The sequence below is a fragment of the Chelonoidis abingdonii genome, chromosome 10 (genome assembly GCF_003597395.2).
Source record: "Chelonoidis abingdonii isolate Lonesome George chromosome 10, CheloAbing_2.0, whole genome shotgun sequence".
Classification (NCBI taxonomy): Eukaryota; Metazoa; Chordata; order Testudines; family Testudinidae; genus Chelonoidis; species Chelonoidis abingdonii.
Window position 1 is genome coordinate 52,932,327 of NC_133778.1, and position 16,476 is coordinate 52,948,802.

At 40.5% G+C, this 16,476-nt stretch overlaps 1 protein-coding gene across 1 annotated transcript in view; it reads left to right on the forward strand.

Annotated features, from left to right (window-relative positions):
• The window catches only part of NEB (nebulin), a 170,535-nt gene that overhangs the window by 23,616 nt on the left and 130,443 nt on the right, over positions 1-16,476 (forward strand). The window contains exons 22-31 of the mRNA XM_032780956.2: positions 167-373; positions 1,688-1,792; positions 2,822-2,929; positions 4,453-4,764; positions 4,920-5,126; positions 5,773-5,877; positions 13,082-13,189; positions 14,107-14,418; positions 14,647-14,850; positions 15,440-15,544. Coding sequence (XP_032636847.1) covers positions 167-373; positions 1,688-1,792; positions 2,822-2,929; positions 4,453-4,764; positions 4,920-5,126; positions 5,773-5,877; positions 13,082-13,189; positions 14,107-14,418; positions 14,647-14,850; positions 15,440-15,544 — 1,773 coding nt within the window. The remainder of the gene's footprint in view (positions 1-166; positions 374-1,687; positions 1,793-2,821; positions 2,930-4,452; positions 4,765-4,919; positions 5,127-5,772; positions 5,878-13,081; positions 13,190-14,106; positions 14,419-14,646; positions 14,851-15,439; positions 15,545-16,476) is intronic.

Below are 16,476 nucleotides of genomic sequence, written 5' to 3' on the forward strand. Positions count from 1 at the left end.
AATGACCTTTCAAGGTCCCATCCAGTTCTAGGAGATTGGTATATCTCCAATTATTATTAAAATTATTATGTTCAAAAACTCAAAAAAACAGTAAACTTACAAAACAAGTAGAAGGGGACCCAGAATTTTTCATGCATTAGGCTGATTTATTTCCTTCTCCTTACAGAATCAATACAAAGCTGACTATGATGAATTCATGAAGGGTGTGGGATGGATGCCAGTAGGCTCTCTGGAAGCTGAGAAGAATAAGAAAGCTATGGAAATTATAAGTGAGAAGAAATATCGCCAGCACCCAGACAAACTGAAGTATTCCAGTCTGATGGACTCTATGAACATGGTGCTAGCTACAAATAATGCTAAAATCATGGACAAAGTATGAAAATATTTGTCACAATTCAGTTATGCATGGAGTGATAAAAGATAAATTAGAGAGTCGTGTGAGCATTTCTGTTTTAAATGATCAGTTCTGGCCACAGATGAATACGCTGGATTCTCATTAACTTTATCCCCATAGGCCTTGACACAACCAAGGAAAAAGCTGGCCACAATATGCTAAGAAATTCAGAAGGGAGCAGATCTGAGGGTTCCTTTTTGTTCACAAATCATTTTCACTGCAAGATGACAGGTCAAATTTTCAAAAGCGCCAAAATTTTCAAAAGCGCCAAAAACACCAAAGCCCAAGTCCCAGTTCCAAAAGTACCTACGTCAGTTTTGAAAATGGGACTTAGGCTCCTGAGTCACTTTGGAGGTTCTGAATATTTTACCTGAATTATGTTACTGTGATCAGAAGCCACTGTGTAATATGAACGTACTTTGTAATTACACTTTAACTTTTCACTGCTGATTCGCCTGCTGAGCTGCCATCGTCCATTTAATAGAAATCGGCTCAGTACTGGAATGCACTGTAACAGGCATGGGACAACATTAAATGGATCCTGAATCCATCAGTGTTTTAGGCCATCACACAGGCTCTCAGACCCAGTTCCCTAAGATGAGCTCTTACCTACCTACCACTGGGATCTTGCCATTACTCTTAAATTAGACAGCCAAGTCAGCCTGCCTCTTGAAGGCAGACAGCTGACAGCAATGAGCTGCGTGCAGAGCTATTGCATAATATTTTGACACCAAATAGTTCTTTCTCTGGGTACAGAACCTGAGGATTCTGCTGGATTCTGTCACTAGATATGTTTGAACACATTTAGGAGGTTAATCCATCCTAGATGCACCAGGTATGGTTAGTAACCGTCAAGCAGGTATGTCCTATGGGACTGATTCTTCTCTTCACTTATATACCAGCATAACTCCATTGACTCCAATGGAATTATTCTTGATTCACAATGATGTAAGTGAGAAGAGGATCGGTGTGTTTGGGGCATTTTTTTGAGCATGTCAGCAAACTTTGTCATGTCCCATCACAGAGAGAGTCTATAATCCTGTAGTGTTAGGAAACCTCATACTCAAATTTCCCATGTTTTACTTTATCCTGCAGAGAGAAAGTAACTAGACAGGTGCATTTTCAAAATAATTAAAAAGAAGTAACATTTTAAATTAAAGGCCAAATTCTGTCTTTGCACACTGTGATTTGCATGCATTCTGGGGACCTATTTGGCCCTTATAAAAAATAACTGTGATGATAATGTGCTATATTTGATTTCTTTATTGACATCTTTTTTATTCGCCCTTCCAGCACCTGTACACACAAGCCTGGGAAGCAGACAAGACAAAAGTTCACATCATGCCAGATATTCCAGAGATTGCTTTGGCAAAAGTAAACGCATATAACATAAGTGATGTAAGTACTGCTACTCAGACTGATAAGTTGGCACTATCTTGCAGTTATCTAGTATTAGGAGGAATTAAAATGACAGTACAGTAGAACCTCATTTATTCACCTTCACTAATCCATAGCAATTTGCACTTGGCAAAGATTTCATAGCAGAAGCTGTAATGAGTTGCCACAGTAAAAAACCAAAATATACTGCAGAATATTTATGGATATATTATGAAATATTAACATAAATAATTAAAACGGGATTTGTAATTGTTAAAATAATAGTTTGGGTGTCCTTGATTTTTTTTATTGTTTTTCTTCCCTAATTTATACAATTTAGTTCATAAGCCACAACAGTCTCCATTTTTCATGGAAATTAGTATCTGCTGTATGTAATAGACAACATTATGGGCCAGTTTCAAGCTCTGATATCAAAATTTCACTGCTAAAATCTGCACATGTAAAATGAGGAATGGCAAGTATAGATACCATCTTGCAACGCTGTATCCATCTGTTGTCTCTTGCTTTATAGTTAGATTGTAAGCTCTTTGGGCAAGGACCATCTTTTTGTTCTGTTTGTATAGCATCTGGCACAATGGGATCTTGATTCATTATTGGAGCTCCTAGGCAGTATGGTAATATAAGTAAATAAATAATGTGCACAAAAGTAGATATTTTTTATTGCATTTTTGAAATGGTGGCCTCTTCCTTAAAGATACAATTTGCACCTTCTAAATTTTCACCAATATTTTTGTACTTGAAGAAACAAATCAGGGTCTGTTGCCCTTCTAGTTACCTAGCTGCAGGTGCAAAGCAGATAGTTTGAGATGCAAATACTCTGTGGTTAATTTTGAAATATTGCCCTGTTGTGTACCTGAATGTCTTAAGACATAATTGTTGTATGAGTGTTAAATATATGAGGACAGAGCAGTGCTACTGAAAAGTTCTTGTTTCAAATGATCACATATATGGCATAGTTTATTCTGTTTTTATATGCATTAGTGCATTTTAAAAAAGGAATATTCTCTTTTCTTTTTTTCCAATTCACAGAAAATTTACAAGCATTCCTTGGAAGAATCTAGAAGGAAAGGGTATGACCTCAGAGCTGATGCTATCTCCATTAAAGCTGCCAAAGCTTCCAGAGACATTGCTAGTGATGTGAGTTTTTAAAGGAGGAAGCTGTTGTCAAATATTATGAAGCACTTGATTCCATTTTGGATGCTGATTTATGAATTCTCTTTATTTTCTATATTGTTTATAAATGTGTTTAATAAGTGTAGCTTTTGTGACATAAAATTGGCTCACGGTGATCAAAGAGCAATTGCTTCATTAGGAAGATAGGGAGATACATAAGGAGTCATTCTAGCATGGATCTCATTTAGAAAACTAATTTTACCTGTATAGTACGAGTCGTTTGTCAATGTGACTTTGCTGGAGCACTTTTTAAAGGTGACATTGTATATAGTAGCTGCATGCTTTAGTTTAGATATACATGTGTTACTCCTTAATTGCTGCATTATGGAGTTCAGATGTTAGCCTCATCAATATTTGAATGGAACAAAGGGTGCTTTGTAATAAATTATGTTTGCTGCTAATACTACAATGGTAGGACCTGATTAGTCAGCTTGTACTCAGTCTCTGTTCAGGTGACATTTGCACTGAAGTCAGGGGGGCAAATCCTGCAGAGAAAACCAGTACAGAGTTTCACTGTGCAAAGGTGGGATGGGAGCACAAAAGTCAGGGTCCGCACTGAGGTTCCCTGAATATCAGTGTTCAGGCTTTGCGTATAGCAAGGACAAAACTAGCCTATGGAAGGGGGAAAGGAGAAGGCTGAAAAAGCTGATGCTGTGTTGATCCTCAAGTTCTTCCGCACAGCAGCCTCGGAGTTGCAATAGACACTGCAGAGTGGATCTGCAGCTGCTTCATAGACTGAGAGGAGGTTTCCTCCCTCCGAAACCCTCTCCAAGGAGCTCAGCAGTGCAGATCAGAGCCTGATACTGGGTCTGTGCACTCTGCTGACCAGGATTTAGGCCAATGAGTGTTGCTTGAGTATGGACTTAGTTCGGGTTTAAGGTTTTAATCCATTACAACGTTATTAAGAAAACAAAACCCGGAAAAACTGGGAAGCAGTTTCTAAGTTTAAAAACAATTGTTCAGTCTTAGAAATAAATATAACAACAGAGGTCATCTGATCTTCAAACCTGAGCCAAACTCCAGACCTGATCTCAAAGTGTTAGTAAAATAAAATCCAAACATTTTTCAAAGGGATGCCTCCTGCAAATTGGAACTTCCTTAGTTTATCAGTCTCTCAATCTTCTTAAATTATGTGATACCATGACAGTGAGATTCAGTAACAGCTGCCCTCAGAGGCTACATGAGGCACTGCAGGGAGCATGGGATTATGAAGGAACTTTCCTTTTCATGAAAAAGATTTTTAGGATAATTCTTTTAAAAATGTCCCTCATAAAGATCAAAGAGGTAGGACCCCTGAGTTTTTTCAAGGGTTAGCATCAGATTAAGTAGAAAAATCTACTGTTGCTGTGTTTCCCCCAGTGATTTTTAAATAGCGTATTTCTAATGGATATGGATTTTTTCAGAGGAAAAGTTGATTAATTATTTTCTCAGTTTAATTTGTTATAGGCAAGGTGGTTTTAAGGCCTTTTGTTCTGTTTTCTTCACAGTACAAATACAAATTAGGTTATGAAATGGATAAGGGGAAACTTGTAGGCTTCCGCAGCCTCCAGGATGATCCCAAACTAGTCCATTTTATGCAAGTGGCTAAGATGCAGTCTGATCGTGAGTACAAGAAAGCCTATGAGACCAGCAAGACCAGTTACCATACACCTGCTGATACATTAAGTATCAGGGCAGCGAAGGAGGCACAAGGTAATATAACCAACACTAACTACAAACACCTGATCCACAAATATATCCTCCTACCAGATGCAGTTAATGTGGAACTGACCAGAAACATGAATCGGATTCAAAGTAATGTAAGTTACTGGGTTTTTTTGTTCTGATTTGGCCACTTCCTATATAGTACTACTATTTCAGTCGTGTATGAAGAATTTTTTTTTAAACAAGAGAATTTTTCAGTTGCTGAAGTTTGTAAAATGTGTTTTTTTCTTTTCTGTCTTCTGTTTTACAGAATAAGTACAAAGAGGACTACAATGAGTGGTACAAAGGACTTGGCTGGAGCCCTGCTGGTTCTCTGGATGTGGAGAAATCTAAGAAAGCCACAGAAATTGCAAGTGACAGGAATTACCGCCAGCACCCAAGCCTTTTCCCCTTCACAAAACAGAGTGACTCCATGGACATGGTGCTAGCAAAACACAATGCGGATGTGATGAATCAGGTGAGCGGATACAGTGGAAATTGTGTATGAAAACGATCACTGTGTAATTCAGTATCACCAACCTTGCTTAAAACACATGCTTCCCTGGCAAACTTGCTTTGCCAAAATAATTAATTTCTTTTTAAGGTATGAGAGAACAAGCCATTTACAGATTTCTTTTACCAGATCCAAGCACCCAATTACTGGCTAAATAGTTCCTTCTCCCATTTTTCTCAGGGTTAGATCATGTCATTGTTACTTGTACAGTCTCAGTTATTCTCACTGGCATGATATAAATGTTAATTTCTAATTCTGGGGTGCAGGAGGGGAACTATAAGCTTCCATAATAGCATTCAGAAGTCTAATCAGTACAGGTCTCATCCTGCCCTCTTTACTAAGGAGAAACACTGGCTTTAAACAAACGACTGTGGAACAAGCTGATACTCATTACTAGAAATGCTTACTAAGGGCCTGATGAATTGACCTCAGTGGGAGCAAGATTGGATCCTAATTCACTTGAATCATGGATTAAGTCAGTAAAAATAAATACAATCAGCAACTCTCTCTTTTTCTCTCTCTCTCTCTCTTTTTCCATAAACAAAGTACACACAGAGAGATATATCTATCATTCATATTAGCATATCTGGTACTCTTTTTTTCCCCGTAGCATTTGTACACTCAAGCTTGGGAGAAGGATAAACTTCAGCTTCATGTGATGCCAGATACACCTGATATTCTACAAGCCAGACAGAACATGGCAAATTACAGTCAGGTAAAGAGTTGTAAAATACTTTATACTGAAGTTCATTTTTGAATACATTAGTTCTGTTTTCCCCAGTGAAAGGTGTCCTGTTATTTAAGAGTAAATATTTGTTATGAACTAGAGGGAAATGAAAAATAGATGGGACTTAGACTCCTGTGTCACTTAGGAGCTTCTGAAAATTTAATCCTAAACTCTTGCTAAACATAAATATTAGCCCTGTTCAGCAAGGTGAACTCAGAAAAAGGCTTAGTACATTCTTTGTACCTTGCACAGACATGTACAGGCTCCTTCATGGCCTCAGTCAGAATAGGTTACAAATTCCTTGTTACAAAATTCCAAACCCACTATGTGCAGGTTTCTCAACCTATCATCATGGACCCACTGGGCACTGTGATGTCCTGTCCCTTTAAATGTTTGAGCACTCCTCTGTGCAAAACCTCACCTTCATGTTGATTTCAGTTTCGCTGCCAGGACAATGAAGTCTCCACAGCAAACAGCTGTGTTTCCATCACCTCTCTTTGTGTGTGTGTGTGTCTGTCTGTCTCTCTGCTGGGTTCAAATATAACATGCTGGCAATGAGGAATTTATGTGTCATGAATATCCTCTGTTCCCACTGCCTGAGGAGGAAGAAATAGCAGAAAATAATATGTATAAAAGAGGGAAAAGTTCACCTCTAGACAGCAGGTAACAGACTGCTGCTTTTTGCTGCTGGGACAGTGTGAGCCAGCTAGCTAGAGAGGGGGAAGTAGGCAAATAAAGATAGAACAAAGGAAAAGAGTACTGCAATTACTGCTGGAGCTGTCCAAACAGAGGAGTGAGGGGAATGCAAGCAGCCATCTTGGCTGACTATGTGCAAGAAGGCAGCATGTGATATAGCTTTAGCCTGCACTGAGGGTCTTCAGCCAGCAGAGGGAGCTGAATTCTGCATTCTACAGTATAAGCACACAGCCTGCAAAGAAAATCAAGGGCAGATAGTGCACAGTTTGGAAAAGGGGGAAATTCACTGTGGCAGAGATGATGTCCACGAGACGTGAAGTGCAACAGCAGAGTAGAGTAAAATGGCAACTTTTCTGGGCAGTGTTGATGAGTCTGATGAAAACCACAAATCATGAATGTACCTTGAATGTTTTGAGCAATTTATTGCTTGCAACACCATTCCAGACAGACAAATGGTTTCAAATTTGCTGACAGTGATGGGTCCAAAGGCATATAGACTGCTGCATGACCTGTTGTGTCCAACTGTGCCTGGAACTTCTACATATGCTGCAATTACTGCAGCAATACAGGAACACTTTTCTCCTATCCCATTGATGATAGCAGAATAATACCGGTTCCATCAGTGACATCAGGGAAATGGAGAATTTGGAGCACAGTTTGTTGCTGCTCTAAGGAAGTTAGAGTATTGTCAGTTTGATGCCCTGTGTGACCAGTTTGTCTCTGGATTATGTAATGATGAGATCCAGAAAAAGTTAGTGTCTGTGTCAGTGCTTACCTTCAAGATGGCTGTTGAAGTAGCTAATATCTTGGAAACTGCAGAGAAGGATTCTCTGGACTTTAATGTGAAGTCATAAATTCATAATGTGGATAAAGACAAGAGTTCTAGTGACACTGATCAAGACCTAGCCCTACACATGTTATCAGAAGTTGGAGTAAATGGCATCTTGGTTACTCCCTTGATTGAAGGTGTTCCTGCAAGACTGGAACTTGATACTGGAGCTGCCATCTCACTGCTTTCTGCATCTATCTATCACCAGATATTGTCACAAGCGCCTCTGGAAGAAACCTCCATGGTTTTGAAGCATTATGCTGGAGAAAAGTTATTAACTGAAGGGATATTCTGGGTGTTTTACTCTTGTATGCAATCAAAGGAAAGTTATCACCATTATTTGGCAGATCTTGGCTTGAGATGCTTAAGAAGAATTGGACTGAGATCATGGTGACCATGAAAGCACCTCAAAGTCTTCAAGAAATACTGGACAGACACTTCAAAGTCTTTGAACAAGAACTTGGACAGATGAGCAATATGTCAGTGAAGCTCAGTATTAAGTCTGATAGATCGTCAAAATATTGCAAGCCCAGAGTTGTGTCTTATGCTCTGAAGCCTCTAGAAGAAACTGATATGGACCATTTAGTGAACACTGGAGTCTTAACACAGATTTCACATGGTGAGTTGACTACACTCATCATACAAGTAATCAAGAAGAATTACTCATTTCCAGATTTGTGGCGTTTGTGATGCTGAATCCAGTTTCATGTTCAGACCAGTCCACTAACTCGTATTGAAGGTTTGTTTGCTACTCTTAGCGAAGGACTGTGTTTCAGTAAATTGGATTTGCTCAATGCATACCTACAAATAGAGATCGATTCCACATCTCACAAATATCTCACAATCAACATGCAAAAAGGCTTATTTTGTTGTATCAGGTTGCCTTTCAGTATCACATAGGCACTTGCATTGTCCCAGAAAGCTATGGATGAGATTCTGAAGGGACTGAACAAAGTTCAGTGCTATGTGGATGACATCCCTGTTACATGAAAGGATCCAGAGGATCATCTTCAAAATTTGGATGTTGTCTTGCAGAGTTTGGAAGGCCATGACTGAGAGTATGTCAAGACAAATGTGAGTGTTCAAACCTTCAGTTGGACATGCAATTGATACCACAGGCTTAAGGAATCACCAGAGAAAGAGAAGGTGGTTTTCTTCATGCACCACTCCAGAGAATGTGTCACAGTTACATTTATTCTTAGGACTGCTTAACTACTAATCTACCTAATCTTGTGACAGTGTTGGCACCTTTACAGGAAGTGTTACAAGCAAAGAAAAAATGGAAGTAGACTGTGTGTGTGTGTGTGTGTGTGTGTGTGTGTGTGTTTTTAAGGAAGTTAAGAAATTTGACATCAGCTGAAGTTCTTACTCACTTTGATGCCTCACTACTATTGCAATTGGCTTGTAATGCTTCACCATCTGAGTGAACAAGCTCTTTCCCCATATTTTTCCTGATGGCATGGAGAAACCAATTGCCTTTGCTTCACAAATGCTTACTATGCTTGAGAAGAACTATGTACAAGTAGAGCAAGAAGCTCTAAGCATTAGCTTCAGAATTCAGAAGTTCCATATCTCTCTGTATGGTAGATATTTTACCTTGCTGATGGATCATCTCCTGTCACTTTCAATTTTTGCACCTAAACATGGAATTCCAACATTAGTTGGTGCTCGGATATGATAGTGGTTGTTGCTACTTTCAGCTCATTCCTATACTATTCAGTTCTGTAAAGGGACTCAGCCCAGCAATGCTGATGGGCTGCCATGCCCAAGCTCCCATTAGCCCAAAGAAATGTCAGATGAAATGTTTTATCTTAATTTGATGGAGAGGTTACCCATCACTAGCACAGACATCAACACAAAAACCGCTAAGGATGATGTGCTTTCTCTAGTGAAGGGAATGGTATTACAAGGTACAGTGTTGGATCATAAGAATCCCCAGTTTACTGCCCATCAGCATGTTTTATATCTGAATCACAATTGCATCTTATGCAGAATAAGAGTGATCATTCCGGAAACACTTCACTCTCTGGTTTTTGTAATGGTCATTTTGGCATTGTATAATGAAGGCCATAGGCTGGAGTCATGTTTGATGACAAAGATATTGAGAGGAAAGAGAAGTGCTATAGTACGTGTTAAAAAATTCAACATGATCCTGACCCAGCTCGTTTATACCTTTGGTTGGGGACTCAGACTCATTGGACACACATTCACATAGATGTTGCCAGACCTTTAGTCGTAGTTAGTGCGTATTCAAAGTGGCCAGAGATTTTAGAATGATTTCTACTACAGCTACCAAACCCATTGGACATCTCTGCATGTTTAGCCAATTTGGCTTACTAGAACAGTTGGTGAGTGACAACAGACTTCAATTTTGCTCTGAAGAATTTCAGAGGTTCTTAGCTTCGAATGGAATTTAGCACATATGTTCTGCTCCACTCCACCCTGCCACAAATGGACTTGCAGAATGCTTTTGCAGTCATGTAAGGCCTGCTTAAGAGCTAACAAGTCTATTCTGAGTCATCAGCAGAAACTGGATAATTTTTTGCTTGTGTTCCTGTAGACAACATGTATTCCTACCCAGGAGTCATCAGCAACTCTTCTCTTGAAGTGATCTTTGTGTACCTGTTGTGACCTGCTACATCCTGATGTTGCCTCCTCTGTATCCAAATCTCAATCTATGCAAATTGATTAATGGTGTGAGACTCATCATCTTTTTTTCAAGTTGGAGACTCAGTGTGGACTCGCAACTACGGTTGTGGGGTGAAATGGGTACCTGGAGAACTTGTAAAATGCACAGGACTTGTTTTGTGTGTGGTAGAACTGGTGGTATTTTATGGAAATGACATATGGATCAGTTGCAGTCTTGACAACTACTGGAGTTGGGAGATGTTCCAGCAGAACTTTCTGTTCCTCCTTTCAAACTTCCTTCCATTACAACTCCTAATGTCAACAGTTTGGTGGTAGAAACTTTGGTACCAGATACAGTTGATTTCTTACCCCAAACTGTTCCTGTTGTGAAGGGCACTGCCACATCATTGTCACCATATTATCCCAGAGACTGTGAAAACCAGTTGTATGCCTGAATTTATATATTGTTTAGTTAGTGAGTTGTTATTCCAGGGCAGAATAATCCCTTGCAGTTTGAGAGTCTGTGGTAGTCCACCCGCACTATTTAGGTTATATAGTGTTTCATGTTAGCCATGTAAATGATGATGATGATGTATATAAATTTGGGAAGTTTTTAAAAGTAGGGTGGAGAATGAGATGTTCTGCCTCTTTTAATGTTTAGCATTCCCAGTGCAAAACCTCACCTTAGTGTTGGTTTCAGTTTTACTGCCAGAACAATAAAGTCTCCATAGCAGACAGCTGTGTTTCTTTCAGCTCCCTTTGTGTCTGTCTCTCTCCTTCTCTGCTGGTCCAAATATAACAGGCAAAGAGAATATGAAGCAATTACAGTTGTTTCCACCTATCTTTCTTTCTACCTTTCTTAATTTTCCTTCTAAATATAGGAGAGTGACAGTCTGTGCTAGAGATTTTCTGTAAACTACTTAGTTTTTGCTTTCTGTGGATGGTTAGAGGCAGGCAGGGCCGGTGCAACCATTTAGGCGAACTAGGCAGTTGCCTAGGGCGCCAAGATTTGGGGGCGCCAAAAAGTGGCGCCCCACCAAAATTTTTTAAATGGTTGCAGCCGCTGCTGCTGGAGGGGCTGAGCTGCCGGTGGCAGCAACCGCCTGCAGCCGGCAGCCCAAGGTGTCCCCCGGGTCAGGGCACCACCTCCGCAGCCCGGCAGCCCAAGGTGTCCGCCGGGTCAGGGCGCCACCGCCGCATTCGGGCAGCCCAGGGCGCCTCCCCCCACCGGGGTCAGGGAGCCCCTGGGGTCAGTGCGCCGCCGCCGCAGCCGCGCAGCCCAGGCGCCCCCCGTCAGCGAGGGCCGCCGCGCGCAGCCGGGCCACCCAAGGAGGTCCCGGCCGCAGGGAAACCCCGGCCGCCGGCTGCCGCGGAGGCGCCTAACCCTGGGTTAAGGTGCCGCTGCCGCAGCCGCACGCCCGGTTTCCCTGGGTCAGGGCACCGCCGAGGGCGGAGGCGAGCTCCCGTGAGCTGCCGCAGTGGTGCCTGCGGATGGTTGGCTGCTCGGGCGGCTCTGGTGGACCGCCCGCAGGCACCACTGTGGCAGCTCCACCGGAGCCGGGACCAGCGCGGGGGGCGGCGAAATTGCCGTCTGCCTAGGGCGCTCAAAATCCTAGCGCCGGTCCTGGAGGCAGGTCTTATCATTCCAAGTGCCAAGTGTTTTAAATTACATGTGCATAGTTCAGCTGGATTGCATTTTTTTTAGAGCTACAGTACATCCTTATTAATAGGAAATTTGCAAATCCATACCCAATATTAGTAGTTACTTCAGTTCCACTCCAGTGGTCAAACTTCCCAGCAAAGTATTAGTGAGTATTATGAAGGTTGATCTGGTGTTCAGGGCATCAGACTAGAAGTTGGGAAGCCTGGGGTCAAATCTCTGCCCCACCATGGACTTTCTGTGTGGTTTTGGACATGTGAATTACCCTGTCTGCCTCATTTCCCTCTATGTGAAATGGGGATAATAGCACTTTCCTACCTTATAGTGGTGTTGTGAAGATAAAAATTCATTAAAGATTTTGGTACTGGGGACTATAGAAGTATACAAAATAGAGAATGAAGTCTCACATTACTAAGGCTTCTTGGACCTGATCCTCAGCTGGTGCAAATCATCATGTGTTCTCTGAGATGGAACTCCACTCTACAGTGGACATCAGCTGAGAATGTTGGCCTGTTAGTTTTTACAAATTATCCAACAATATAGAACATACTCCTGTGTTATGAAGCATTAGCATAAATAATCAAAACTAAACTGAACAAAGTATATTTGGGGTGTCTCATCCTGTTTCATTCTCAGGGTACATCCAGTGCTGCTAGCTCACAAAGAAAGAACTAATTGAACTCTGATTTTTAACCTGGTATGATAGATGGGGATCAAATTCTTTCCTGCTGTAATGCCATTTACTTTGGTGGAGTGAGAAAGGGAATGAATTCATCCCTAAATTTTAATTATTCTTTATGTAAGAACAAGCATTGCAAACAGATTATTTGTAGTCTAGTAAGCACTTGTGAAAAAAACCTATAATATATTAAAGACACAATCCCTAATACTGCCCCCTAAAGTGTCAAATCTTGAAGTCCTTACTGGAGGGTCTATTGTAGGTTTAGCCACAGCCCTGCATTAGACAGTGCAGATCACATTGTCCCAGTGAAAGTATCAGTAACTATAGTAAAACCATATTTCCAAATGCTCCCCAGCACACAGAGGGACAGCCTGCAGGGGTGCAGTGTATACTGTCTTGCATATCTGGCCAGCTCTGCTGTAGGGAAAGGGTAATGAACAAAAAGCAGCCTGCTCCCTGAATGGGGTGCTTTGTGCTCTCTCACTTTTTGCATCCGGGTAGGACTCAGCCACAACCTCAGCCTCAATTTTCACACATACTTTTCTGAGGCAAAACTTTTGCCTGAGTAAGTGCTGAGTTAAGATGGAATGTGGTACTCAGGACTTGGATTCAATGTTTATGCCATGGGTTCTATTTGTATTGTTTTTACAAAGATGCAAGGGGAGTTTTGGAAAACACTCTCTGTTTTCAATTTTAGAAACTGTACAAACATGGATGGGAAGAAATGTTAAAGAAAGGCTATGACCTCACACCTGAAGCCATTTCAGTGAAAGCAGCCAAAGCTTCGAGGGACATTGCAAGTGATGTAAGTGACATTTTCAATTCGATCTGTGATGAATTTTATGCACTCAGACGCAGTGTAAGAACCCTCATTGGGCCAGGTCCATCCCTGTGCTATGAAGGTGTGCTGGAAGGGATAGAGAGGTAAGAGAGCTTTTCCTCCCTATGTAATCAGTGGGACAGACTCACTTAGCATTGATGAGACAGTAGGAGAGAGATTGCTCTCACATCATTGCACCATGACCCCAAGCTTGCCATCTGCCTTCTGTGTGGCATGGGAGCAGCCTGTACTACCCAGAGCTACCTGGTCTATGTTTTTAGAGCAGCAGCAAATTTTGACCCAACTAACTCCTCCCACTGCCCTGAGTCAATCTACCATGCAGCTGTAGAACAGGTCTAAGGGCAAACACATGCCCAGCACTGCTCCACATCCCAGCCTTAGTGCAGTGCTTGTGTATAAGGACAGGTGTTTGCTAATTTTTAGGGAATTGTTCTGGATAGTCAGGACCCTATATTTTCCAGTGCTGACTTTTATCCTTTGAGACACTGGGATTATGTCTCCACCTGGGAGTACCAAGCAAACGGTCTCTCCAGATTGTAATTGGTTGGTAATTTGTGCAGTGGAGGAAACATTCTGAGAGATGTGCAGCCTACTCTTTCTACGGAGTCCAAAGGCTCAATTCCTTCGGCAGCAGAGGCATTCCTAGAACACTAACATCAAGCAAAGTTATGCACATACATCAAGGGAATATTAGACCCCTAAGTGTGAAACCATAATGATCTGCTCAGCTTCTAGCATCCAAGAGAGCAAGAAATTCAAGTTTGCTTGTGAGTCTAACTGCCAGCATACATGGCATGCTGGTGAATGTATCTGATAAGCTGTTATTTCCCCATTTTCTCATTCTTACCTTAATTTAAGTACCACAATCTTTATGCTTTTAGTACAAGTATAAAGAAGGTTACCGCAAGCAGCTGGGACATCACATTGGATTCCGCAGCCTACAGGATGATCCCAAACTTGTGTTGTCTATGAATGTAGCCAAGATGCAGAGTGAGAGGGAGTACAAGAAAGATTTTGAGAAGTGGAAGACCAAGTTTAACATGCCTGTGGATATGTTGGGCTTCCTACTGGCTAAGAAATGTCAGTCGTTGGTTAGTGATGTAGATTACAGACGGATCCTACACCAGTGGACTAGTTTGCCAGACCAGACTAGCATCATCCAAGCTAAGAAAGTATATGAACTACAGAGTGATGTAAGTTTCCTTTTTACTTGATATATTTCTTTTATATTTATGGAAGATATGTTCATTATTGAAGGGAATCTGGTGTCCCTATAGTGCAGAAATGACATTTCCTCTTGTAGTTCCAGCAATACAGATCATAGCTAAACAAGCTCTATTAATTGCCAGTTAATCTTTTAACGTAGTTCATTGATGCAGACAAGAGAATGACTGTGCCTAATTTGTTTGGTTCCTTAACAGAATGTATATAAGTCAGATCTTCAATGGCTTAAAGGCCTGGGATGGATCCCCTCTGGCTCTTTGGAGGCAGAAAAGAACAAGAAAGCTTCAGAAATCCTGAGTGAGAAGAAATACCGCCAGCCACCAGACACTGTTAAATTCACAAGTATTCCTGATGCCATGGACATAGTTTTGGCTAAGTCTAATGCCAAAAATAGGAGTGATGTAAGTTTCTGAAGGCTGAACATTTAATTGAACAGATAAATTAACTTGTAATTTATTTCAACTTCTTATATAATGCTAAAATTAATATAATTTGAGTTAACAGTGACTAATATGTCTTTAAAAAGGGAATTTTCCAATTGTTGGTCATAGCTGTGTGTTTAGTAAAATGTCAGATTTCTGTGATTTTTGGCCCATTTGACATCTTGAGTTCAGCTGTCAAAAGGTCCCAAATGTGATTCAGGAGATTATCATGGCTGATCTACAAAACGTATTCAATGTTAAGCATAAATAATATCTTTACCCATATTTAACCTCAGTTATGCTGTATATGGGACTGTTATAATGATGACTCTTTTTGGCCTTCCATATACAAAAGGGATGCAAAAAATTGTATTGAAATAGAACTCTAAGTGATTAATGCATTATTTTCTTCAACTATCCATCCAGTACCATTTACATCTCCCACACTTGACACTTGCGTGACATGTTCTTGTATTGCTGTTACAGACATAAGGTGAAGCTGAATGAAATCTGCTATTTATATGAAGATTCTATTAGACACACTGTTCTTGTTTGTTTCTCCTTCTAGAGACTTTACAGAGAAGCATGGGACAAGGACAAGACTCACATTCACATCATGCCTGACACTCCTGAAATCCTTTTGGCTAAAGCAAACTTAATCAATACAAGTGATGTAAGTTTAACTCCATACTACACTGGCTGTTCGACGAGCTTATGACTTGAAAATTCACTTCATGAATTCAGTCTAAATTGCAATAAAGTCCTTCAGAATTTATTCTAGAACTCTTGAATTCTTACAACCTTTAACATACCCATTGTCTTTTTCTGGTAAACTTGTTATGTGGAGGGAGCCAATATGGCAGTTATTAGATTACAAGTACAAGAAAAATGCCAACAAAGCATGCAGTAAGAGGTTGCTATCTTTAGATATGTCCATTTCATTCCTCAAATCAACACCTTAAATACCTCTCCAATAAAATGTAATTAGTCTAGCAACCTGTTGTGGGAAAATGTCTAATTGTAGTGAGTTGAATTTTTAGAATTATAGAGTATCATTTTTGTCAAATTCTCCTTTGTTATGGAACATAAGAAATAAATGCCAAAAAGATTTATCAATAGTATTCAAGAGGAGAGGTCATGATAGGTTGGAAACAGACACACAGGGAGTCAGAAAATATGCATTGTTGACTTTCTTAGAAGTCCATGTAATTGTGGTCTGGAGCAATGTTTATTAATCAGATTACATAAGTAAAGTAAATGATGGTATTGGTTACAAATGAGTTGCAAACAAAAACTTTTATTTACCTCTCCCCAGTCAATCTATTGCAGTTATGCAATAATTTCCACCCTTAGTGTGGTGGTGGAAAATATTCTGTAGCAAGAAGAGTACGCAAGACTTTTGACTAATTTCTAGCACCAAGAAAGCCATCTCAGAGTCCTAAAAATGTGCTTTTTAATTTAAAAACATGATAGCTTGGCTAGCATGCATTGGCAATTGAAAATTAGTAGTAGCTAACTCCATTTGATAAATCCACCCTTGTTTTCTGCACAATGTAAAAAATAGGAATTCAGTTCTTGAACTATGTTGTAAAATACATAGCATTT